This window comes from Protomyctophum bolini, assembly GCF_963924005.1.
Source record: "Protomyctophum bolini genome assembly, chromosome: 21".
NCBI lineage: Eukaryota > Metazoa > Chordata > Actinopteri > Myctophiformes > Myctophidae > Protomyctophum > Protomyctophum bolini.
In genome coordinates, this window is record NC_137882.1 from 22544157 (window position 1) to 22571582 (window position 27426).

At 45.9% G+C, this 27426-nt stretch overlaps 1 protein-coding gene across 1 annotated transcript; it reads left to right on the forward strand.

Annotated features, from left to right (window-relative positions):
* Positions 1–815: 815 nt before the first annotated feature.
* anks6 (ankyrin repeat and sterile alpha motif domain containing 6) lies at positions 816–25978 on the forward strand. Its single transcript, XM_080793531.1, has 19 exons — positions 816–1458; positions 2530–2760; positions 4105–4320; positions 6279–6534; positions 6683–6833; positions 7021–7065; positions 7344–7548; positions 10352–10458; positions 10696–10847; positions 11708–11945; positions 12370–12413; positions 13075–13269; positions 13711–13855; positions 15030–15190; positions 15657–15846; positions 15950–16017; positions 21302–21418; positions 21664–21757; positions 22628–25978. Exons 1-19 carry the CDS (start codon positions 1331–1333, stop codon positions 22675–22677), a joined length of 2793 nt encoding a protein of 930 aa, XP_080649657.1. The 5' UTR covers positions 816–1330; the 3' UTR covers positions 22678–25978.
* Positions 25979–27426: the final 1448 nt, after the last annotated feature.

Here is a 27426-nt window from a genome sequence, read left to right on the forward strand (position 1 = left end):
TAGGCCAGCCTGACAGCATTGTCTGTCGTCGGCATTGCCTGTCATCAGGCCGCTGGCTGAGCATGGCGTCGCCAATCATCAGGCCTCTGAGAGCAAGACTCATGCCATGCTCAGCGTCCTGATGGCAGACTCATGACATTCTTCAGCAATAGATCTGATTCTGACGGCTGTCGAGCGGAAACCTGGTGGTGCTATACTCTTGATACTGCGATAGGCCCCCTTGCCCTTCCACGGGCGTTGTGAGTGGTTGAACATGCAGTTTGTGACTTGTGTTTGTCTTTGATGATGTGCTGGGCTTTGGCTTGTTGTACAGTCCTTGGAGCTCGGGGAGCTTGAACTTGCTGACCCTTTCCAATGCAGCTCCATCGATGAAGATGGGCGCATGATCTCTCCGCGGCCTGCTGAAGTCCACAATCAGTTTCCATGGTCTTGTCAACGTTGAGGGGGAGATATTAGACTTTTGAGGCTATCATAGGCCTACAGAGACTCTAAACCACTCTGCTACATTGTATACAACATAAACGGTTAGAAATCTAAAATAAATAATATGTAGGCTACAGTGTGCATGCTGATGATGCCCAAGACAAAGTTGTCAGCTGCCGAAGAAAAGAGGGAGCGAGTCTGAGTAGGCCTACTTTATCCTTTTATTTATTATTTCCCCTTGGTGTGTCCTTAGTTATTTTCCCATGTCATGTCCTGTTGAACCCTCCAGTCCAGTTGGAGGAGGTAATGCACCTCTAAGCTGGTTTGACAAACCCCTGAGAAGCCTCAAACCGCGCATGCGCATACGGGGATTTCAGACTAGAGTCAAGAGTGCAGGGAGAAAAGTTTAGCTCCAGGGTTATAACGGGACGCCGGGGACGGCACAACAACAGCATTATTACACTATTACACACAGTTGTGAAAACATTCGTCATCTGTTTTATATCCATAACTATGATTTATAAAAGTCTCGTGGGACTCGCTCAAGTGACATTGTATCGATTGGATGTTTTTCTCGCAACGTTTCACATTTTTTGCGGTTATTTTTTTTGTTGGACTTGTCTACATGACGCCATGTCTTCCAAACCCCCATGCAGCCAGAGTAACGGAATGCTAATAATTACATTTTCATTATCTGTCATTATCATTGACTGATCCAGCGGAGAGAAGACGATGAGTTCAAAACATTTTTTTCTGGCGCAGTTTCAATGTTCTTGCGGTTCTTTTGTTAGACTCTTATGACGTCGCCATGGTTTCCAAACCTAGACTCGCCCAGTAATAACGGGACAAACACAATCATTATTGATCACTGTTTGTAATCGAGCACCATCAGAGTCCAGAACCGACGATGAGTCTCGGCATCCCGGCCAACTCGCTGCTGTTGCTCCGCGCCTGTGACGAGGGGGACATCGAGACCGCCCGGGGGCTCCTGGAACCCGGCGGGGGGTCCGGATCCAGGGAGTCCGCCACCGGCAGGTAGGGGCAGGGGTCATCAACAGATGCTGTGACCGTGGCAAATCTTTGATTAAATAAATAATAATAGTGATAGCCTATACCCCTGTAATGACTGACACCCCTGAGAGTGACCCCTCCCTGGAGGGGTCAAATGATGGAGAAAGGGAGGGAGCCAGGAGTCCCTGGCTCCCTCCCTTTCTCCATCATTTGAATACACTGCTCAGGTCTTTGTGTTGGTGCTTAATGTTCTTGTTCATGTAATGAAAGCAGTAGGCCTAGATTACTGTATAGGCTACTTTAAAGACCACATTTTTGAAATCCCAAACACGGAATAGACCTATAGAGAAAAGCTATTATCCATATAGTGTTAGGAAGTATAATTTCGACCAGTCCCTAAAGCTATGGACCACTTTTGATTAATTGAAAATGGTGGGCCCGATTGTAGCCTACAGTAAACAAGTGTAATGCTTTATGGTGTCGTCCACTCACAGTTAACAGTTTTTGTATTGAGTTGTACTTGAAATGTACTTTAATTCTGCAAACTGTTAATCAATCAATCAATCAATCAATCAATAAATAGTCCAGAACTATAACCATAGCCTATAACTTGCCAGTCTCGACTATAGGTTTTCTTCACAATAGGTAGGACGTTGATATAGGACTAATTTAGTCAGAATTATACTATAATAGAAATGTTGACATTACATTGGCATAGACAGTATGGCACATTAGGAGTTCACTATATTCAAAGTTAGGTCTGAACATCACAAATTACATTTTACTTGATGATTAATTGTCATCCAATTATTTGCAATTAACGATTCAATTGTGTTTTGGCGAATTCAAAGTAGTAAAATTGTGTGGGGCCCCCCACACAATAATGCATATAGGCCTAGGAGAAACACTGATACTCTCATTGTGTATACGTACAAGCTCACAAGGTATAACACTGTGATGCGTTGTGATCTGCTATTTCCAATATTTTTTAGATATTCTTCCTTTCAATATGAAAAAAAATATTGTGATTATTTTCAATATTGCGATTCGATTAGGCAATTATATGTATACTGACTGTGACAGACCTACCGGCAGGCAGAGCAGACTGCTGCGGTCGGACGCCTGGTCATCGGAACCGGCGTGCGACGGCGTGTCCCTCATGGCGCCGCTGGTGCCGGTGGACTGCACCGACGAGGAGGGCAACACCCCCCTGCAGTTCGCTTCGGCCAGCGGACACGAGAACCTGGTCCGTTTCCTGCTGAGGAAAGGAGCTTCCATGGACAGCCGGAACCACTACGGATGGACCCCTCTGATGCAGGCTGCCAGGTACTATACTGACGCAGGCTGCCAGGTAGGCCTACTATACTGTCTGTCGCCTGCCTAGCAGGGTTGGGATCCTATAAGACCTGGCTGAGGACGATTCTGCGGATGCCTTTTAAACCAGTAGTTCTCGCACGTTCTTGCAACAGTTTGTTCGTGCAACAGTGCATGGGATAGAGGGATAGTGCTGTCCCTCTCTCTGTTTCTGGAAAACAGCGCCCCTACTGGTACTCATTATACTGGTGCTCATTAACATCACATATAGATAGGTGAACACACACAGACACACAGTCACAGACACACGGACATTGCTGTTCCTTGGAGTGATTGCACCACTCAAAAATTATCAAGAATAGCAGATGTGGGGTCGGCGAAAGGGCCTTTCTGTGTGGAGTTTGCATGTTCTCCCCATGTCCCCTATAGGGTAGGTATACCCTCACAAAAAACATGCAGTAATCCTGGTCTCTAAACTGCTTCCCCTTGGTCAGCTGGGGCGCCCGATGGAGGGGAAAGGAACTGGTTGGAATAACGCGTTCCTTCCACGCTCTATACTGTACGTCCAACCGGGGGAACTCCCCCGTCAGGTGAAAAGAAGCGGCTTGGAATCCTCATGCATTGAAGGAAGCATGAGGTCAGTCCGTTGCTCTCACCAGGTTGGCAGAGGAAGTGTAGAATAGATAATTGACACTGGGTGAAAAAATGGGTTACAAAAACGTGGGATAAAAAAATTATATATAAGAAAATAATAATAGCAGATGTGCAAGCTAGCAGTGTGATGACGTGAGCTTGTATATCGCAAAAATCTGTTAACAGGATAAGATTTTAACAATTCCGGTTAAACGATTCCCTTCCTAAACGATTTCTATGTTTTAAAAGAAATCTAGTATATAATTTTTAGCTTTCATTATACTTTTTGATAAACACAAATTCAATCATTCATACAGTATTGCACATATATTTTTGTAGTGGTTCTCAAAGTGAGGTCCATGGACTCTCTGGTCCTTGAAATTAAAACGTTTGAGACCACAGGTATTGTAATTGTATATTAGCAGACATGCAGTCCACATACTGTACCAGCTCTGACACTAGTGATTCTCAAACTTTTTAATTTCAAGGACCCCCATAACCCCTCAGAGTGTACACTAGGAACCAAATTAACCTGTTAATTAACTATCAGTTATGTAGCCGGGGACCCTCAAGGACCACTGGGGCATCAGGTTTCCGTTCTATATGTACACACGGGGCACTGCAATAAAATTGGCTTGAATGTCATCAGTTGTGTTTATTGTGTTCCTGTTTATTTGCAGAGCTGACGTTTTATTATCATTGTTTTTTTTGTTTCTCACTCAGGTTTGGCCACCTGAGTGTGGCCCACATCCTCTTGGAGAACGGCGCAGAGATTAACGGTCGCAACCGTTTGGGCGCCAGCGTCCTGAGCATGGCGGCGCGCGGAGGCCACGCCCACGTGGTCAAGCTGCTCCTGGAGGGCGGGGCATACGTCGACGACTTTGATCACCTGGCCGTCGGGACGGACGGAAACGTCCCTAATGGCAACAACAACAACAGGTAATGTTAACAGGCCGTGCATTTCTGTAGTTATGCCCGGTTCCAGAGATATCACTAATGTTCAGTGGTGGGGGAAAAGTAGTCGCATTTTGTACTTATGTAAAAGTATCAATACTGAAATTAAAAAAATAGTCTAGTATTACAAATGTACTTTTCCCATTTCAAGTTTTCACATGTACAAAAATCATTTGAAAATAGCCGATCTACAAGCTCACAATGCATGTCATCGCAACTCTACATACATATTGTGTGAATTGTTTTGGAAACACTTTCCTTTCACAATCACTGCAGATTGGGGCGACATAATAACCCTTTTCAAATTAGTTTATTTTCTGTAATTCCTGCCAAAATACTTAATTAGAGGGCCTATAAACCAGAACCATAGAGTAAGACAGAGTTACGACATTGAGGGGGCAGAAAACCGAGCGCTCGAGCGCTGTTCATGCAGCCTGAACTGGGACAAGCTGGAGTTTGAAATACAATGTTTTCAACGAGGGCAGCGCAAATATCAGCAATTGTAGGCATGTGTGCAACATGACAACTGTTTTAAAGTATTGTACAGTAACAACTAAAGTCTCTGTAATGTTTATGTTGTACTATTACTACAACACAATCTAAAATAAAGGGATTTAAGATCATTAAAGCTGGGCTATTGCCCGAGTCCAGTGCATTCTGCCAACTTCCGGCCCAGGACATTGTCACTAATCGCAATGCTCTTCGCCAATAGAAGTCTATGTAGAAGAGCCGCCATTGGACTGGCCCCATGAAATGAACGGAGTTATCGTAACTTTGTCTTAGGGCCGATTCATACTCCTATTTTAGAGCCGAATAAAAGTCGGTTCGGCGCTGTATAGCCTACAATTTGACATCATTTGAGGTTCGGGGGGGCGGGTACCGTCCTAAAATCGTCTCTTCGGTGCTACTGAAAATTTCTGATGAGCCGAAATCATTTCGGCACTACAGTGCCGAAACAGCGGTAAAATAGGAGTATGAATCGGCCCTTACTCTAAAGAAATTATCCACCCATCCAATCTGGACATGAGGATGTATACCAAAAACAACATTGCCCTCTGGTGGCGAACTTCACCAAAAGTTGGGCAACAATATTAACAAACGGCTATGACCACACTTTGTAATGCACATCTGCACTGCTCAAACATTGTAATGTACAGCTGAGTGTCCATTGACAATTATCATTTTTTTGTGAGTTGCTGCATACCTTACAACAGCCCATTATACCATGCAGACAGTATTATAGCAACACATACTGTACTTATCTCTTCCATAATCAATGTGAATACATTTGAAGCTGATAGTGCTACCTGCCGTATCTTCTTCTGTATGCGGAATCAGAATGATTTATTTAGTCACATATGTTTTTTTATTTTTATTTTTTTATATATTTTTTATCCCACGATTTTGTAACCCATTTTTCACCCCTGTGCCAATCATCTACTGTGATCCTGGGCTCTACACACCCTCCGCCAACCTGGGGAGAGCAACGGACTTAACTCATGCTCCCTTCATGCCTGAGTGTCCAAGTTGCTCCTTTACACCTGACAGGGGGGAGTTTCCCTGGTTGGACGTAGCGCGTGGAAGGAACACGTTATTCCAACCAGTTCCTTTCCCCTCCATCAGGCGCCCCTAGTCACATATGTTATATAATACATATTATAAGGAATTTAAGATTGTAAGCCGGTTGGTGCAAAGGACAGCAACAAATATTGGAAACATTTTGCACGTGCAATGGTGATGTAGCCCAGGCTATTCTCAGTGCAAATCTCCATAGCTAATGCTGTGGATTTGCACTACTGACAGACTGAACATACAGATTGTGCACAGAGCGTTATTAGAATAATTCCATTATACATTTAAATGAACATTGAGCATAACACTGTGTGTAGCATAGCATAGTACCAATAGATAAAGACGAGTATACCTTGGGTTGTGTTACACAGCGTGGCTGGCTTTGGTGGTGCTGGTGGTGGTGAAGGTTATGTGAGCAGTCGATTCGGGGGCTATGGTGGTGCTGGTGGTGGTGGTGGTGGTGCGGGAGGATGCAAGGACTTCATGGACATCACTGCCCTGATGGTGGCCTCTCTGCTCGGCCACGAGGGCGTGGTCCGCCTTCTGCTGGAGTGGGGCTCCGACGTCAACTTCTGTCAGAAGACGAGCGGCTGGGGAGCGCTGATGCTGGCCACGCTCAGTGGGAAGGTGGGTGTGTGTGGTGTTGCTGCTTATAGAGGGTATATGCAATGTGCATGCAGGCAGCACGAAGTGAATGGCAAATTGAGTGGCAAAGTGAATTTAATCTTGTTTAACTGCTCAGTTAAATATTGATGATGTCACTGTTTGTTTCCAGGTGAGCGTCTCCCAGCAGCTGGTGGAGAGAGGAGCTGACCCTGACCGGACCAATGTTCTGTCCAAGACCGCCTTTGAGCTGGCACTGATGCTGAACCAACGAGATATCAAGGCCTATCTGGACTCCATCACCAGTGTACGACCCCTCACAGGTGTGTGTGTGTGTGTGTGTGTGTGTGTGTGTGTGTGTGTGTGTGTGTGTGTGTGTGTGTGTGTGTGTGTGTGTGTGTGTGTGTGTGTGTGTGTGTGTGTGTGTGTGTGCGTGCGTGCATGCGTGTGCATGTACTACTACTATGTATATAAACGTGACTTGACTTTGTGTTCCTCTGCTCCTGATAGATGACGAGAAGAGCAGACCAGATGTCTTCAGTGCCCTCAAGTTAGGTGAGTGAACCTTTGACCCTGTACATTCTGGGTCTATGTCTAGACCACTAGACCACTGGTTGATAGTAAACAGCATAGGTTCCACAGCTATATGGTGTTTTAAAACCAACCCCCTACCATGATCCAAAACCATCCTCTAAAACACAATGGTAAAATGGATATATCAATATACTTGAAACAACCTAAAAAAAACATATTAAAAAAGTAAAAGTTCACAGCAAGGCCTGGATACCATAATTGTTTTATTGAACAGAAAAGTGCCATTGTGTGTTGTCCAGGAAATTCCCAGCTAGTTAAAGAGATCCTGGAAGAAGACCCCGCCCAGGTGAATTCATCCAATCAGGAGGGAGCATCGCCGCTGATGATGGCGGCTGTAAGTGGCCAGTTGGAAGTGGTTCAGCTGATGGTGGAAAACAACGCCAACGTTGATAGACAAGACTGTGTCCACGGGTGGACGGCACTCATGCAAGCCACCTACCATGGGTAAGCAGGAGCTCTCCTCTCTTATGAATTGAAAATGGTGGACCCTATTGTAAACAAGTGTAATGCTTTCTGGAGTCTTTCCAGGTGAAAACCCAGCTTAAACACACACACACCCTAAACAGGTCTTAATATGTAGTGGAAAACCCACCAAAAAGCCCAAACCTGACACCAAATTAACTAATCTTTTATATCCGTGCAATTGCCAATTTCTCTGGAGCTCAGCGCTCATGATCTTACAACTGGATGATTATTCAGTCATGCATGCAGACGCAGACAACAGACACAAAAAAATGTTATTTTTGCGTCGAGGAGCGCTCTGTGTACACACATGCTCGCCCCGATCGGGCCAAAATAAAAGACATCTCCCACCCACAGTGAAGCCTGATTTATTCGTCGTCATACGACGTGTTGCATGCTGAAAATAGCTGATCTACAAGCTCACAACGAGATAGATCAGATATTCCACAAAGCACCGAAAGCACCTAAACATTGTGGGCACCTCAGTGTTAAATTGGCTATTTTTTCTTAAATCTAAAAAAGAAAATAATAAACTAGAAAGGTTGCAATTTAAAAAAATTGCATTGCAAGTGTGGTTGCCACAGTCGCTTACATAGGCCCCTCCCACTAACGTTGCTAGCCAATTACAATTTCAAGTCACACCTGTGATCATGTGTAAGCCAATCAAAATCATCGCTATGGGGTGATCAACCAATCATCAGCCAATGTTTGTGTTCACACAAACAGACAAAGTTGGGCATAGGAAATCACACTTGTGTGAAGTGAGGGGCACCTGGTCTGTTTAACTGCTGTAAACAAACAGTAAAACTCCATAGACTTAGGCTGCCACATGTCGTCACGTTAGTGCTCTAAACAAACATTAAAATTCCATAGACTTGACTGCCATCTATCTATAAATGCACCATGTCTCTGTCTGTCTGTACTTACGGCTGTAACTTACGTAACTCGAGAACCGTTCACCCCGCCGACTTGAAATTCGGCACACGCGTTGGACCCCACAGGGAGTGCTTGACCGGTGTCAAGTCGGTCGGACTCACGGTTGTCCAGAACCGCCACAAAAGGCCTCTGCCCGGGATCTGAACAGGGCCCCTACCCAGGGTCCATATATGGAGCTGGCCCGTTCTGACATCACAACACTCCATATGTAGGCATGCCTGACATGACAACACTCCATATTTATCATTTCAAAACATAAAAGAAAGTGACCAAACGTAACTGGCTGATACTCTTGCCAAACAGTTTACAGTAGAAATGACAAAGGAGTCTACCCATTGTGGCTTCGCTGGTGTGTCTTCAGAGTACCTAGCTGACTAAAACTCTTGCCACAATGTTTACAGAGGAATGGTTTTTCTCCAGTGTGGATACGCTGGTGTATCTTCAGATGAGTTACTGTAATGAAACTCTTGCCACATTGTTTACAGCGGAAAGGTTTTTCTCCAGTATGGATATGTTGATGTTTCTTCAGTTGAGTTACTGTAGTGAAACTCTTGCCACATTGTCTACAGATGAATGGTTTTTCTCCAGTGTGAATACACTGGTGACATGTCTTCAGAGTACTTAACACACTGAAGCCCTTGTCACAATGTGTACAGTGGAAGGGTTTTTCTCCAGTGTAGATACACTGGTGACATGTCTTCAGAGTACTTAACACACTGAAGCCCTTGTCACAATGTGTACAGTGGAAAGGTTTTTCTCCACTGTGACTACACTGGTGTGTCTTCAGAATTCCTGATGTACTGAAACTCTTACCGCACTGTTGACATAATATGCAGTTTGCTTTCATGTATAATTCGTCAGATCTGTCTTTACTTCTGGCTCCTTTTCTCTGGCTGGTTATGGAGCTGACAATTTGAACGGCCATTTGTTCTTCATCAAAGCTGTTGCTATCTTTGGACTGTGATGTAGATGGAATTATGATTGTTCTCTTTCTGCTTGAAGATTTGCCCTCATTTTCTCTTTGTTCACTTTTCTCTTTTCTCCTCATGCATGGAAGGAAGCATGAGGCCAGTCCGTTGCTCTCCCCAGGTTGGCAGAGGGAGTGTGTAGCCCAGGATTATATTCGATAATATTGACACTGGGTGAAAAATGGGTTACAAAATTGTGGGATAAAAAGTAAGGGAAAGAAACGCAGTTTGGGCTGCATTATGATTGGTCAGAGGTGTATCATTCGCAAGCGAATGTCTGCAAATTTGACACCAGAGCGAAATAAATAAGGAACGGATAACAGTCGCATTTTTGCAAATTCGCACATTCACCACTGGTGTGGAATTTTGCATTGACTTTATGAGGTTTAAAAAAAAAGCACGAACAAATCACATCGCTAATTCTCCAGTGTTTAAATTATAAGGACCCTTTCTCTTACTGGAAAGTTACTTAGCACACTAAAAAGGAGCTAAATTGAGAATCACTGGCAATGGAATCATAATTTTCTTTTTCCTTTTTTTGGAGGGGCGCCAGCCACTCCTATACACAGGTTTAATGTTTGTCTTTAGTTCTGATTGTTTTGTAAACGCCATTGACAATTAAGTGAAATTTTACGTCATAATGTATGTGCCTCATTACCTCATATTGTCTCTTTATTGTTAATGGTGTTTAATGTTTGTGTTGGCACATCATGTTTGTGTTTGTTTTACATCACCATTACATCACCTAATCAACATGAGTTAGACTTTAATATAATATTAGCGCCCCTCACTTCACACGGGTGTGATTTTTCTTCTAGTATTTGTGTTTTCAGTGCTATAGTTTCCATTTGGTCTCAGTTTGTGTGGTTTTTCTTCTTCAGTAATAAGGATGTGGTGAAGTATCTGTTGAACCAGGGTGCGGACGTGAACCTGAGAGCTAAGAATGGATACACTGCCTTCGATTTGGTCATGCTGCTTAACGACCCAGGTGCAGTCTCACTTAATGTCTTGAGAGGCCTTTCTCAAAGAAATCAACATGCAACAATGTTTGTGGTGGTGATAGAAAGATACATTTTTTAAATTTATAAACATGTATAGGTTAAACAGATTTAATGAACCAACCGATCAGATTTTCAAATGAAAATGTAAAAGATATTGCGACGTCCATGTGCTGAGTGTGTCTCCTCCCTCTCTTCATGTTCTGTCCCTCTCGTTATGCGCTCAGACACGGAGCTGGTGCGTCTGCTGGCGTCGGTGTGTATGCAGGTGGATAAAGACAAGGGGAAGCAGCGGCGTGTCACTCCCGCGGCGCGCTCCAAGAGCCGACACACCCTCCACAATGTCCCCGTGCCCCCTGACGACAGAGGTGGTCTGAAGGTGCGTATCCCTTTGATCACAATTTGTGTACTGTACATATTATGTCTCTGCTGTCGGGTAAAGGCTCGTTCAGATTTCAGATTTTCGGTGGAGAGGTGACCACCGAACTACAACATGACGTCACAAGCCACGGTGAAGATAAAACCGCGGCGGTCACCTCACCACAGACCATGAATGAGCCTTAAGAAACCACCACAACTCCAAAATGTTCATTTTTCAGGAAATTAAAAATATAATATTTTCGGGAAATGAAGAAAGCTGTATATTTTGAAAAACAAAGCAATACCGCCTCATCGAAGTTGGTGTTGTGACTTTATGCATTGTCAATAATAATAATAATGAATTGCATTTTTATAGCGCTTTTCCAAGTGCTCAAAGCGCTTTACAATGGTTCATTCATTCATACATTGACTTGCATGACAGTTTAGCAGATAGTTTGAGGGTCCAATGCAGTTGAGAGGTTTTGGCCCGAAGCACTTTTTACTACTTGTCATTGGTTAAACAACACACAGACGCAAAAAGAAAATATCAAAAACCTAAAAAATGGAGTTAAGGTGGTTGTGTGTGTGTGTGTGTGTGTGTGTGTGTGTGTGTGTGTGTGTGTGTGTGTGTGTGTGTGTGTGTGTGTGTGTGTGCGTCTAGCAAACCAAACATGCCAGATCAACTGTATGTCTCCTCATTATGAGATGGCGCCATTTCTGTCTACTTACTCTGTGTCTCAGAGGAGGGCTGTGGACAGCTCGGATACCTGCCTGCCATGAGTAGACAGAAGTGTGCCATCTTATAATGAGCATTGGGACCATGAAGATAGAGTTGTAATTGTGCTCCTTATTAAGCTAATTGCTTCTACCCACTTGCAGTCTTGGTGGAACCGGATGTCCAATCGCTTTCGCCGGCTGAAGTTGACTCACACCCTGAGGCACGGCCTTTCGTCCAATCGCCTCGCTCCGTTCCCTGACGACGTCGAGGTCTCGTTGGACGCCACCATGAAGGCGACAGACGGGACATTCAACGAGGCCATCGGGGCGCTGGCTCCCCCCCCTGCCCTGGCAGGAAGTGACATCAGTGCAGCCTGGATCGCCAAAAGCAAAGACAAGAGTGAGCCGAATAGCTGAATAATTGTGATCAATTAGTTTTTAGTATTATTATATTTTTTTTGCATTGAACATATAGAATATATACATCAAAATTACATTTCAGTTTGCCTCTAAAGGTGTGTGCGTTTCTTTCGTATAAAGTTGTTTTTCAGACCGGGGTCGATTGTATCCATTTTCTGCTGTCTAGTGGGGTCTAGTGGGGTCTAGTGGGGTGTTGGTGACAGAATGACAGCTAGCCTACTACTTTCGGATCCGCAAAACACAGCGAAAACGCACCAGTGTGCAACTACCTTTTAATACAAGGTCTCTCTCCAACAGCAGTGATGTACAGTTACAGGTGGAACAGGGAAGTGAAGTGAAGTTCATGATGTAATTTGTGTGTTATGAAAGAGAACATTTATAGTGATATGTGACGTTTCTTTCAGGTGTTGGCAGGACAGAAAAGGAAGACTTTCTAATAACTACGATGGTAGGCATGTTCAAATGGCAATAGGAATGTTTTAAAAGCTTTGTTCACTCTATACATATTCTGTTAAGCTTGGGGGGTTTTGTGCTCATGAATGATTTCTCATGCAGCAGTGGGTGACGTACTGTACACTGACAGGACACTACCGTACTTCAGTTGAAAGACTTTAGTTTTTATGTCACATTCAAATCACGTCAAAATCAAAATCAATACCAGAATTGGCCAGTTGGAATAGCGGAGGTGTTCATATTAATCTACATACTATAGTCAGTAGTATGGACCACACTGAGAGCCAGTGCCCAGTGGTGGAAAGTAGGAAGATGACTTTGTTCTTTTTCTTCTCACAAGCTGTGAGTAAAAAAGAAAGTAAAAGTAAAAAAGAAAGAAAAACATATGACATGACTTGGCACTCCTTAATTCTTCATGAAATAACTTTCTGGCATGTCAAATAACGTTCTGGCACGTGAAAGTGTGTGCCTTCTCACAAACAATGCTGCAGACATTGTCAAAGTGTTTCTGATGGAAATATTTTAGCATCTACGTTAACCTTTTTCTACTCTACTGCGTGTCTACATAAATTGGGTGGGTTGCTCAGGTGCTGTCCAGTGCATTCCCTCTCTGATCACGTGGTGATTTTTATATCTGGGTCCATCTCATCGTATAGCTGAGGAGCGGAGCGCCACTGACCCGGCTGCCCAACGACAAACTCAAAGCGGTGATTCCACCCTTCCTGCCGCCGTCCAACTTTGAGCCGTGGAACTCGGACCGCTCGCGACTCCTCAAGGACGGCAAGAGCGAGGCGTCCCGCCTACCCATGCCCCCGCAGCGGAAGCTCAACAGTAGCGGCAGTTCTGATATCGTGAGTCTGTGTGTGGGTGTGTGTGAGTGCGTGTGCATGTGCATGTGCGTGTGTGTGTGCGTGCGTGTGTGTGTATTTGAGATGGAGGGAAAGAGAGGAGCGCATCTATGTTCCCCGCTTACCCTAAACCCTAACCCTAAACTTAACCGTAAGTCTACTGTAAGTGGGGAAAGGTAGTCATCCCGAGGGGTAAGACATTTGTGTAAAGATTCTTGGACATGGCGAGGGACAGAGGTACAATTCTCAAGAAGCCACCATAATGATTTAAACATTTTAATAACAGCTACTACATCTGCATATAGCTATTAGCACAGCAGTCACCGACTGACCAGTGATTATGCCATTCTCAAATCTTTCATTTCAGAAGCTGTTATGTTCACTTGTTTGCATATGAAGAGCCCATTTCAACTACCTGTTGTATAATACCTCTCTCTCTCTCAGACGTCCATCAGTCGTGTGGTCAGTAGATCCATTAAGTATCCCAGCGCCAAGGGTCCGTCCTCCTCTTCGCCCAACAACTCCGGCCACTACCACTCCCCACACTCCTCCGGAGGGTCCAACGGCGTGGCCGGCCTCAACCGCTCAGGTACACTGACTCCGTGTTGATTCCGTCGCCACTAAGAAAGATGTCCGTCTACTGCCTTTTTTCACGGAGGAAAACTAAATAGAAACTGATCTATGATGACAAAAACTTAAACTGAATATATACTGACAATTTCGCCAACAAATAGAAACTAGACTAAAATGTTAGGGAGGGACTAGTGCACAAGATATCCAGTAGAAGAAAAGACACGCCATTTTATGTTTGGTTGCATGCTAAAAAAGCACTGTGTTTGCATGCTAAAAAAGCACTGTGTTTACTTGTCGGCTATTTTTAACATGGAACCAAGTGTAAAATCAGCCATTTGCCATTTGGGGCTATTTGCTCACACACTATAACGTAAAATCCTCCATTCATTTTCAATGGGAATGTAATGTTTGTGTCGGACAAAGTTTGTGCACACCAAAAGCTGGATATAAATCGGAAATGGAAAAAAACATGATGGTTTTTGCATCATTCATCATTGTCAGGAATGAGTTACGGAGTAGGACCCAAAAGCAGGCAACCAGTTGCAGAGTAGATATCTTCAAGGTGTTTATTTAACTATCATCGGGTATTCAAAAAGGCAAAACATAGGCAACATCAGACACAAAACTCACTCGACAAAGGTCTACGAACCAACAAGGGCACACTGCAAATAAAGGGCTTAAATAGACAGGGGTAACAGGACACAGGTGAACTCAAAATACAATCAAACACAGGATAGGCTAACAGGCAAACAGAACACAGGTGACTAGGATACAATAATCAGGTAGGTAAGACAGAACAGGAAACACCAACAAGAGGAGGCAGGAAAGCACAGAACAATACTACAAAACAAGGCACAACCAAAACAACAACAGAGTAACAGTAAACCAAAACCAAACACCACAAGGCCAAATACAGACCATACAGAATAAGTCCAAAACCTACTTAGGTTCCAAGTGTTCAAGGCAACACACATGACAAGCGCTTTCTTTAACATTCAAGGCATAACATTCAAGGTATTACAGAACATGAACTAAACACAAAATGGTGACGTCATAATAAGAGTTCAGGGTTTGGAGCCATGAGTCACGGCTCAAATACAAAGGCAGAGGGGTGGGGCGTGACAATCATCATGTTTTTTGATCATCATGCATGCCATTCAGTGTGTTATATTATCCATGGTCTCCACCAGGGGGCAGTGCAGACAGTGTGCTCTCCCAGATCGCGGCACAGAGGAGGCGAGCGGCCGGCCTTGTGGACGCCAAGGACACCAAGGCTCTGGACGGACTGCTCAGTCCCACGCCGGCCCCGCCCCACATCCAGGCTGACGTCACGCCCCAGCATGCCTCTGTGGTTAGTAGTAGTAACATTGGTGAGGGGCACGTAGCGCCGTCGCCTCACAGCTAGAAGGCCCTGGCTGGCTTGATTCTATGCTTAAAATAATTGATGTAAATATTTTTGTAAATCTCTATGGGAGGAATGAATGGCGGATTCAGTGGTGCCGGGTGTGACTTGCTTGAATCATATGGACATACTGTATGCCATGGGCTCCATTTTCGTCACCGCTAAACCCCTTATCCCTAAACTTTTTTTACTATTTTGAAAAACATTTTTGAATAGTTCAACTAGCCAATCTACATTGACACGTTGTGAGCTTGTAGACTGGTCATTTAAACTATTCAAAAATGTGTTGCAAAATAGTAAAATAATAATACCCTATTCACTGCCTGGTAAATTATTATTTTTTAAATCTGAATGAAGTGATTCTATATACAACACGTTAACCATGGCTTCTATACTCAACCATTCCTTGTCAAAGATTGAGTTGAAGAAAAGACCCCGGTCGGGTAACTCCTCTACCTCCAAGAGCACCTCGCCTACCCTCACTCCGTCGCCCTCTCCCACACCCAAGCCCCCCGCCGGTCCAGGAGACTCCCTGTCCTCCGCCTCCTCGCACCCGCGCTCCAAAAGCAGCGGGGGCTCCAGCAGTGGCACCATCACGGACGAGGGTGAGAGCAGACGTGTGTCGGCTCATATAAATTGCCACGGTACAAAGCTGACTATAGTCTAGTAAAACGTCCTTTTGTTTTCTGCCTCTCTCTCTGCTCGCAGATGAGCTGTCCAGTATCCTGAAGAAGTTATCGCTGGAGAAATATCAGCCCATATTTGAAGAACAGGAGGTATGTCTTTTTCTCTCCCTCTAAGCAAGCCAAATGACGTAATGGTGATGACGTCCCCCCGGTGACATTCAGGACATTCAGCCCATATGGGGATGATCTTTACGTAATTTCCAAGAGGTCTTCATCTTCACCAGTTGAAATAATATAGCTTATTCTGGGCTAGATCTGACTAGTTATGATATGTGTCACACTCTGTCCTGAGTGAGGGTAGTGTGTGCCCAAAAATGACACTGAACCAGCTAGGATTACTCCAAATTACTCCAAAAAATCTGTTTTAGCAAATTCACCTTTTCACAGAACATCAAAATTAAAGAATTTTGATGTTTGTGTAAATAACTCTTTGTCTGTGAAAAACCATAGCACTGACGAAGGTCTGAGGACTGAAACGTTTGCTTTTTAATTGCACCATGAGCACAGAGCATGATAAAATAAAATAAAAAATATTTTTCTAAGTCTCAGTCTAAGGAGTTTTACTTCTTTTTCTATACGGTGAGCGAGTCTTTTCCTGTCAAAGTTTCCCTTGTGTAAATAACTAAAGAAGTTATTTACACAGTAAACTGGGCAGGTTGGCCCTAGGTCCTCTAGGACATCTGCAGTCCTGCATTGACTGACTGGCAGTGGGAAGTCTCCCTACTTATATAGACTAAGCCCCTCCCACGGACCACACCAACCCGAAATTGATTCCACAATTACCCCAGTTACTCCTTAATGTCCTGAGACATCACATTTCATATACACATTTAAAGTGTTACATAATATTCTATAAATGATCCACATAATATGATCCACATAATTAAAGAGATCTCTAAACAAACCCTCCCACTGTTGGTGTAACCGAGGGTGACCCTACAGGGCCTCCTTGTCTGGTCTGGTGAGAACGAGTGCCGAAGGATTAATAGGAGAACAGGGCCTATTTCCTTTGAACGCAGGCAGAACCGGGGATTACTAGCGAGGCCTTGATATGGAGTCTGCTAGGTGATCTGGGTTCTTTCTTACTTCATTCTGTCTATAACCTGCGCAGGCACTCGTTCTTATAGTCCCGGGACGTCGGGGTGATGTCACGCTCTGACGTCCCGGTATTGATGTCAGAGACATCGTGACGTTCCTTCGTAACACTCCCCCTTAGTGAAGCTATCAGCTTCACTATCCGTTTCCTCTTGTCACTGCGGCTGTAGCCGGCAGCTTCCTGGAACTCGAACAGCCGCGTCATGGGCCGTGTGTAGTTGCGGCTGCATGACTGCGTCTGGGGCTTCTTCACGAGGGGCGACTGGCCGATGTGGAACCGGGGGTTGTCGCTGGGCAGTGGTGACTGGTGGCATCGGGCTGGCCCATGGGGAGGGCGATCCGGTGTCCGGATCAGGCATGCAGGCCTGGAGTCCAGGATGGCTCCTCTTGATCGGCGCCGAACTCTCCGCTTCCTCTGGGGCGGCTTGCGTCGCTGGTATTGCGGATTGGGTGCAACTCTGCCTTGGGGCCTTGGCACTACGGCTGTAGTGCAGATGGGGAGTCCTCCCTCGAGCTCCCCCCCTCACACCCATGGCGGCCATCGCCGCACCGGGCTCTGGTCTCGTGTGCGCGAAGGCTTCCATCTGAGCCTCTGAGGTGTGTTGAGGTGCTCTCGCAGACTCTGTCGGAGTGCCAACGGGCTTGTCGTTCGGACTGCGAGGACCGGGGGGTCGTCGGCGCTGCTGGGTGGTGGCGGCGTGTCAATGCTGGGGGTGAGCTGCGCAGCGGTGCTTGGGCCGTTGCAGCGTATTCATCGTGTCGGCGTGCGCTGTCGCTGTGGTTTGTTCCGTTTGTTTCTCTCCCCCCCTGCGTTATTTCAACGCAGTGGCCTTGGTGCGTCCTTTATAGGACGAGGCTGGAGTGTCGGACAGCACTAGGCTGCGGAACGCCGACTTGCGGACCTGTTGGTCGGTGGGCGCCAGGGCCATTCGACCATTTGACGTTCGGGTCGTAAAGCCGGGCGACAAACGGGCTGGCGTTCGGGTCGTAAAGCCGAACGACAGGCCTGGCTAGCATGGGAGGGCGTCTTACAGCATCTGAAATGATGAGTGGAGGACGCACCATAGCACCTCAAGCATGAGGCGTTTGAACGTGGTGTGGGATCGTGTCCAGCTAGCGGCCGCTGGGAGTGTCCAACCAATGACTGCCAGGGATACGGGCTCCTGCTGTTTCATGACTGATCTGAGGCCGGGCGGGCCGGGAAGTTCGGCCTTGGCTGCACGGAGCCTCGTTAGTGGTCCCGGCGGGTTGCCAGGCTGGGACGTGCTCGGGTCGATTGATAGCAACCAGTCGTTCCTCCGATGGGCGCTAATCTTCTGATTGCCCGCGGTGATCATTAGCGGTTGCTTGGGCCGTGCCGTGCCGGTGTGATGAACAATTGCGGCTGTCAGTGAGATTACCAGAATGGCCAAACTTAACCGGCCTAGTCTGACCGGCCTGGCTTTGTTCGTTTTCGTCTCGTTTATCTGCAGCGGCTCTCCATCGAGCGGGACATTGTCGCCTCTCCTGGGCGCCGGGTGGGATGTCTTCCCGGTCTGTAATGAATGCACATGCTCGTCTCGAGGCGAGTTCACACGAAGGACAAGGTGGGGCGTGGCGACTTGGCCACTCGTTGGGGCGAAGGTGGTGCTCCCTTTGTTCCCTGTGTGCGTGATGCTGGGTTGCGCGATGCTAAATCTCTTGGTCTCCAGCGGTGTGCTCGCTCTTGGGGCGGGGACGGAGACAGCCTTGGCTGCCAGCGTTGTGGCGGTTAGAGCTGTGCTTGAGACAGACGTCTCGGCCGTTGGCACTGTGGCAATTGGCGCTTTGGGGGCGTTCAGGTCGTAAAGCTGAATGTCCTCGGTGGTCGCTTGGCTTCCCTCGAACTCTCCTGAGTGGAGGTTCGCTGCCGGCTTTCCCTCTTGAGTGACGGGGTGACCGGGAGTGCTGGCGCCGCGGTCGACTATATCGAGGCCGGGGCCGATCTTCCTCCCCCCGTCGACCGTAGCGTCGGGTGCTGGCGGAGGGGTACCACGTATGCTGCTGTCTCCACCCGGTGAGGCAGAGTGCTCACGGGCCTCGTTGTCCGGGTGCTGGATTCCAACGTCGGTGGGCAGAGTGGGCTCTGCGATGTAGCGCGCTGGGTGGGGTGGTGTGTCTGCCGGCCGTGCCGTGTCCTGAGTGGGCGGGGCGTGGGCTCGCATCGCACCGAGGGCTAGTTGGCTAGTGGGCGGTTGGTCGTCGCGGTAATGCGGGTCTGTGCCCGCCGACTGTGCGTGGTAAGCATTGCCGGGTCCGTGCTCGGTGCCCTTGGGGGGCCCGTTGGCAGGCGGTCCATGTTCCGAGGGCGGAGCTGGGGCCTGACCCGTACAGGCTGAACCGTGACGTTCGACGTCCGGGTGCGCATTGGCAGGCTCCGTGGGCGGAGCTGCGTCCTGGCGCATGCAGACTGAGCCGTGGCGTTCGGGTCGTAAAGCCGGGCGACAAACGGGCTGGCGTTCGGGTCGTAAAGCCGGGCGACAAACGGGCTGGCGTTCGGGTCGTAAAGCCGAACGACAGGAGTCGGAGTACCTCGTGTTGTCGCCGAAGTTTTGCACCCAATCCGCGAAGCGATTGTAGGACCAATGGGGTGGGCGGCTGCGATGCGGTTGATCTGCCGGCCGTTCGCTGGGGTATGGTTCGTCGTATGGCTGGTAGCCAGTGTCGGAACTGTGGCGGTTGGCGTCTGGCGGGGCTGAGGCCTGGCGCGTGCGGGCGGGCTGGCCCATCGGGAGGGCGATCCGGTGTCCGGCCGTCAGGGCTGCAATGAGGTCTCTCACGGCGTCTATTGTCTCTGCGTGGCGTCTGTCCTGGGCCGCTTGTTCTGCTAGGGCCACGTTGCCCCTAGCGGTCATGGCCGCTATTGTGTCGGCATGACCGCCGACGGCCCGAGCCAGTTGGACTCGGGCCGCCAGGGCAAGGTTGGCCTCCGTTGAGGCAGCGTCGGGTTGATGCCCGTCCTGCTGGGCCATGATGAAGATTCTCAGTGGGTGAGGTGGGGACTGTATGTAGACGGTGTTAAGGCGTCTTCCTTAGGTTTTGTGCGCTGGGTGGGCGGTCAGGTCAAGATAGGGTGTAAGCCTTGTTTTGCTGGCCGCTCTTAGGCGTCGAAGGACCAGTTGTAACCGAGGGTGACCCTACAGGGCCTCCTTGTCTGGTCTGGTGAGAACGAGTGCCGAAGGATTAATAGGAGAACAGGGCCTATTTCCTTTGAACGCAGGCAGAACCGGGGATTACTAGCGAGGCCTTGATATGGAGTCTGCTAGGTGATCTGGGTTCTTTCTTACTTCATTCTGTCTATAACCTGCGCAGGCACTCGTTCTTATAGTCCCGGGACGTCGGGGTGATGTCACGCTCTGACGTCCCGGTATTGATGTCAGAGACATCGTGACGTTCCTTCGTAACAGTTGGCATGTTTCCCATACCCCACAGCTGGTAGTTGCTCCCTTCAATGGAGTCAACCAATCAATTATCAATCAATTAATCAGACACCACACACTATACATAAAGTCACAATAACAAATATCACTGAAACATAAATAATAATTCTAACTTTAGCCATTTCAGTCTCAGTGGCAGGCTGAACTGCCACAATATGACTTAAGTTGATCTGACCTTGATCAGACTCTGATTCAAGATTTGATTTGACTCTGATTCAGTCTGATTCATCCATGGGGACGTCCGGCGTCTTAGTGGGCAGAATTTATGTTGGTTGAAATCAGGTGATATTCTGGGACAGATCTGACTAGTCTTGGTTTGACTCGATTCTGTCTCCAATCGAGACGTCACTAATTCGTCCAGGTCCTGACCGTGCTAGCTGGGTTCTTTTTTTTTTACAATTTTGCATCGAGGTGCCCAGATGTTCCTAGTGCCCACTAATGTCTATAAACCCTATCACTGCCAACTGCTACTGTTTGGCCTGGGGCGAGTATATAGACAGCCATGTAATGAATTGCATTTTTATGGAGCTTTTCTATGCACTACATGCCTACTCAAAGCGCTTACAATGGTTCATTCATTCATACATTGGGAGGTGAAGCGGCGAACAGTCGACGCCAGCGTGCTCACTTCCCACCCCCAAGCAGGGAAGCACTGGGTCCCATTATTTAGAGTCTTTGGTATGACCCGGCCGGGGACCGAACCCCGACCTCCCAGTCTCAGGGCGGACACTCTAACCACAAGGCCACTGAGCTGGTACAGCCTTTTTTTGTCTTGATTCATATAAAAGCACATGGCTCGTCTCTTTCACTTCCATATCCAGGTGGACATGGAGGCGTTCCTTACCCTCACAGATGGTGACTTAAAAGAGTTGGGCATTAAGACCGATGGACCCAGACAACAGATCCTGGCCGCCATCTCGGAGCTCAATGCAGGGAAGGTGTGTTACGTTTTACGTACTGTACTTTGTGGTGAATGTGTGCATATATCGATCTGGGTGTACATACTTGCTATTTTGCTAAAGAAGAAGATCTTTATTATTTATTTTATGTTGTTCTTGCTACTACAGTGTTATGGAAACAAAACCAAAATTATCTTTAACTTGTGTGTACTCTAGTGTTGAATTGAATCTGGAAGATTCTCTTGTCACTGCATGACCATAGTTATTTATTATCTGTGACACAGGGTCGAGAGAGGCAGATTCTTCAGGAAACCATTCACAACTTCCAGTCTTCCTTTGGTAGCAGTGCCAGTAACCCGAGGCGTGGACAACCATGCTGTGAGTATCTACTTATGAGGCCTTTGTTGTCAACAAGCTGTGGACCCTGTGATTGGTCAAAAAGGAATAGGTATAGAGCGTCGCAACCCCGCTGTTCATTTTCCTCATAGACTTTTCAAAAAGTATTTATTTAAAGACGTTTACGCCGCGGCAACGACAACAAAATATTCTTTCGTTTTTGGTCTGATAGGACAAATCTCATCAAATGGTGGTTCGCAAATAATGGGCCGTGATATGAAAAGGGTTGAAAACCACTGGTATAGAGTAATAATTCACTAGCCTGGAATACAGACTGATTAGCTCCATTCAGCGGACATTTTGTATCACTTCACTTGACAGTCTGGCTGCCTAGCATTTGAGCCTGCGTTCCCGAACGTCACCTGTTACGTAGGCACGCGTGACATAATTTCTGACTGGACAGTGGTCAACGAATAGAAGAAGGGAAGTGGCTTGAATTTTACATTGGAAGGCTGTGGTCCCGCCCCGCCTCACAGACCCCAATCAAGATCCTCGACACCTGGGTGTCCTCCTGAGACCGCCCCTTTCACATAGGAAGACGGCCAGACTGAGAAGCGAAGGGATAGAAAATAGTCTGCTGAACACTGCCGATCACTACGGATTCCAGGCTAATAATTCACAACCAATGATTAAGACCAAAAGGTGTGTTGGTGTCCTGTCAAGAGTGCAGAAAACGGCATACACAGAAATGTATTGCCATATGATATTTTTTATAATGGATATTGGCTTCATGGTCAGTGCAAAATGTAAGCTTTGGTACAAAACCAGCAGCTACACCCAGTTGGGTTGGATGTGCCCACCAGTTCACCCTATGCATCTCTTTTTTGTCTTATCCATCTCTCTTTTTACCAGCTCCAACTGGCTGGACGAGAAACCAAGTTTGTTCCTCCAACAAGAGATAAGCCTCTCGCCTTTGGATACTAGAGTATGACCTTTGCTGGTCACAGACAACCCTACGGTCAACGGTGACATTCTGGTCACTTCTGGTCAAGGTGCAGGCGATGCGGACTCTCCTGAACAGATCTGTGTTCCATGTTAATACTCCTGCATATAGACATCATGGAACACTAATGGCAAAAAAGTCCCGGCTCCCAGGAGACGCATATATGGGTTCTCCATAGATATCGATCAGGATTCTTCTCAGGAGGGGAATCCTGCTTTCTGCTGCTTTCAGACCGCATTCAGAACAGATGTGTGTGAGCGTAGAAATGATCGTACTTTGTGTGCAGATTAAATGCGCATGCAAGATTACCGCCGTATCCAAGAAACGTGCGGACCAACCCCTTGTTTTTACCTAGTATGTGCAGGGGTGTGGAACAATATTCAGACACTTTTTTCTCTCCTGATGAGGAATATTTGCAGTGTGCATAATATACATTTTTAACCATCTGAACTGGGGTGAACATTCTGCAAAAATAGCTGATCTACAAGCTCTCAACATGTGGCAAAACAAAAAGGTTGTGAGCTTGCAGATTAGCTATTGTTTGGCAAATCATTTTGGTTAAAAGGTGTGGAACTAGTATCAGAATCAGAATCACAGTTAAGGCAGGGGGAAAAATGTTTAAAGCTTTTTCCACAAATCGTACAAAAAAGTGCTTTCCCGTGTGCTTTCCCACAAACCTTTGCTACAAAACTGCACAACTTTCCTTTTAAGAACAGCTTAAAAGTAACAGTTTTACGTGCTCAAGGTGCCCATGCCCAACTTGGGCTATGGGGCTGAGAGATGAGAACTCAACATGATGAACCTATCTATGCATAGAGTGGTCAATTGATCGTGTGGTCAGTAATAATAATTGAATAAGGTACGTAAACATGGGTGCACAGTACACATGCGTTAGATGTGTTTTCTGGTACTTACACCAATAGCACTATATCCCTGCCTACTTATGTATGTTTGTGAATCTGTCTCTTTCTCAATCGATACGGCATACATGCCTGTGATTCTTATAGAGCACAATGCCATGCTCTGGTCTCTCCATACGGTATAAGGAGGACACCACCAGCATTGACTTGTCACTGGTAAGCAATGGACAACCATACAGTATTCATAGTCGAATTTCATTAGTTACAAAGTACATTATATGGATGAATGTTCTCCTGAACAGTGGTGTACTTGTAGACTCGGGTATACGCTGTAGAACTACTAAGGAAGCTCCTAAGATTTCAATATGTCCACATAAAAATGTCAACGGATACATAACGGTATTAGTTTTGTTACAAAATCTTTATAAGTGCATGAAGTTATGTTTTGCAAGGGGAGACATAATTTCCTCTCCTCCATTTACACTTCCATACATAGAATTCACCCTGTGCACTCCCTCTGTGTTATGAAGCGCAGCACGTGTGAGGAGGGTCTTTGGGTTTGGTCGCGACCTTCGCCCTTTGTCAAGTCCTGCCCATAGTTGTGCCCCTCTTCGCACCCATTGGTTGCCATTTCGTGGTTGAACAAAAATCCTCTCTCTCCATCCACTACCATTGAAATAAGGTGTTTTTCAGTTGCTTCGTATTGATATTCTGTGAATTAGGTCCTTGAGGGGGTTCCAGGTGGTCCCGATCTAAATGATGGATGAGTTGGTAACCAAATAAAAATGGACCCTTATAGATCATTAACTCTTGAGAGCGTAAAATGAAACGCATTTTACGCCTTCAAGAGTTAAATTATTGTTAAACATCTGAATTACTTAATTTACAAGAAGTCTACACAATTCAACGTTTGCGTGTTGTCTGTCCAATGCACCAACATCAATACAGCATGGAATTGTGGACAAAATCTTGTCCAACATCCAATGACTGGTACACGGTCCGTGACTCAAATACCCAATAAATAATGGGCCTTGATATGAAAAGGGTTGAAAACCACTGGCACAGGACCCGAACTACTCTTTCTGCTTCCCATGACACCGCATGACCCTGCCCTCCATACATACAAGATGAAACGGACCTGAGTTGGCTCTGTACTTTGTCTGCTCTTGTATTCCTTCCAAATCTATTCACCGGATATTAGCCGATCTACAAGCTCAGTTGTGAGCTCGCTATTTCCGGCAAACGTTCCTGTGGTTGACACCTGGTATAAGCGAAGGCCGCAAACAAGTTGGCAGATGTTACTGAAGGCATGGGAGATGTAGGCTGACGGTTTGCATATTGAATTACCTTCACTGCCGTAACTGAAGTTAGCTAGCTATGTGTGTGAAATTTAATTTGTTTGTAAGTGCCTTTTCAGCCTTCGTTTTTGAAGGAGTTCGGTCTTTGAAGCTTACTCATCTGCTTTCCCCTGTGATTACTCTGATAGGCCTATGTAGCCTAAGTTTGATAAGGGTTTGGGAGATAAGTGAACATACTGTTTTAAAGTGCACTTCTGCTTCATGTGAACACATGCACAGTTTGCCGTTTGTGTCACAAGTCACAACCCTGATATTTTACTGGACGATTAATTGTCATACAAATAATTGTGATTAATGATTGTCATTTTTGGTATTGAACATTGGAACATGTGAATGGAAATTACATTCCTGTTTGCCTTTTAGGCTTTGTAAACAAATTGCACGGGACAGATATGACAAATAACTGAAGAAACGAGAAACTTTATACTTTCAAAATCCTGCTGGAGTGATTGTAGATGAGGCACCCAATACTATTAGTGTTTATCCTGAGCCTCACTTGTCCCCACATGACAGGCCTGCCAGGTACTGTACAGTGTACTACTGTACACATAACTTCAGTAAATGTAAAGGTACAGTACAATACTACCACCTAGTGGACAAAAGAGATAATTCCAGGAATAATTTGCATCTCAGAAAGTTGAAACAGATGATATAGTGGCAGTCAGTCTTACCAATTAACAACTCAGTGCCCTTGGCCTAAAAGATGCAAACACTAATAGCCATAATATCAAACAAACATCAAGTCCACAAATGATTGTTATTATTATAAATTATTTTCTCAAATCCATAATGTATTTCATGTCCTACAGTGGTGAATGTAGCCCAGCTGAGATAGTGTTGTTGCCACATTACAGGATACATAATTGATATGAAATTGCTAATGTACTGTATGTTAAGCCCTGCTCCTACGTCTGCATCTGTCCAGGTGGGTGATGTGTAGATTATGTAGTAGCAATATGTTTCGATGAATGGAGTACAAAAGGAACCCGATGGAAACAAGCCATAAGGTTTCTTGGATAAGAAACATTTTAGCCGACCTTGTATTGGACTGTACTTCTCTGTGATTGTCCATGCAAACTGTTAATAAAGTATTCAACAATCAAATATGTTGCTGCAGGGTGTGTCTGTGGCATAAGCACTGTGTATACCATTTAACAACTGAACAAACATTTTATAAAAAGGGAGGTTAGACAGAGGAAGACATGAGTCATAATACCAGTCGAGTGTAACATTTTAATGTGAAGGACCCTCAAACTGAACAACCAACAACTAGCAAACTCAACAATCTGAATAGAATGCTTTAGTGTGATGCCTCATTGTTTTAAAGTTATAGTGTTTAAAATAATTTGATGAGAGAATATTTTCAGATTATCTTGTAGTGTGACACACTGTGTGAATCGGTTTTCAAACTCTAAAGTCCAACTTTAGTGAAACAAACTGCAGCCAAAACACATCAAACCTACAGGCTACAAGTATAGTGTTACACTGTTGCACACAAAGAAGTGCTTTAGAAAAAATACAACTACAGCAAAACAAGCCAATAAACATGGCATAGAGATACAATAATAAAAACAGACAAAATAACGCAATATAGGATTACAGATCATTGAACACCTAGCCATGATCCCTCACTATACTTGATTGATTAATGTAACTACAGAAATAATTGTTCTACTAGTAGGCCTAGTCACTCTGTAGCCTATTAAACTACACATGTTGAGAGTTCACTGTGTGATTCTCTATAGGTTTAACACAGGGCAGTTTGCCAGTCTTTTTGCAGATGTACAGCAGTGGCTGAACAAGCCCACTGACCATAGCAATCAACAAACCTATAGCCCCAAGTAAATCTGAGTGATCTAGTCCTTGAATGTAAAGAATGGCTACAATGCACCAGATTAAGTAACTTCCCACAAATGACCCCATGCTTATGCAGATGATAATGAAGGCTCTCCTCTTCATGCTGTTGTCCCTCTCCCTCCCCGTCTCCCCTGGCATGGGCTGTTTCAGAGCCCTGAGAACGGCCAGGCTGCACAACAGCATCACTGACATGAAAAATAGACATTGGCCCAAAGAAAAATAAATAAATATATTGGAAAAAAAAATGTATAATAGCACATATAACAGCATGGTCCCAATAATGACCAGCCAGGCCACCACAGAGCAAGCCACCCTGTACCTGAGGGGTTTGTACTTGAGGAAGAGCACTGGGAGAACCACTGCCATGAACCTCTCTATGCAGATACAGCACTGGAAGAGCGGACGGCCGGTGAACAGGAAATTATTAACACATAATTGAAACAGGACCATTTTCTTGATAACAGCTGGAAGATTTAACAAGCTGAAGATGATCTCACATACGCTCAGGTTGAGTGTGAAGAACTCTGAGGCCATTGTTCCAGCTGGTCCGGTTAATACCAGCCACAGAACCCAGCTGTTGATGGGGACTCCCAGGACCAGGTTGATTGTTGTGCTGGTGATGAGTACAATGTC

Excerpts from the sequence above, each read along its gene's own strand:
- anks6 (XM_080793531.1), top strand. The coding sequence starts at position 1,331 with ATGAGTCTCGGCATCCCGGCCAACTCGCTGCTGTTGCTCCGCGCCTGT. Across the intron at positions 6,535-6,682 it reads TGGCCACGCTCAGTGGGAAG|GTGAGCGTCTCCCAGCAGCT; the intron begins GTGGGTGTGTGT and ends GTTTGTTTCCAG. Across the intron at positions 10,848-11,707 it reads ACGACAGAGGTGGTCTGAAG|TCTTGGTGGAACCGGATGTC; the intron begins GTGCGTATCCCT and ends ACCCACTTGCAG.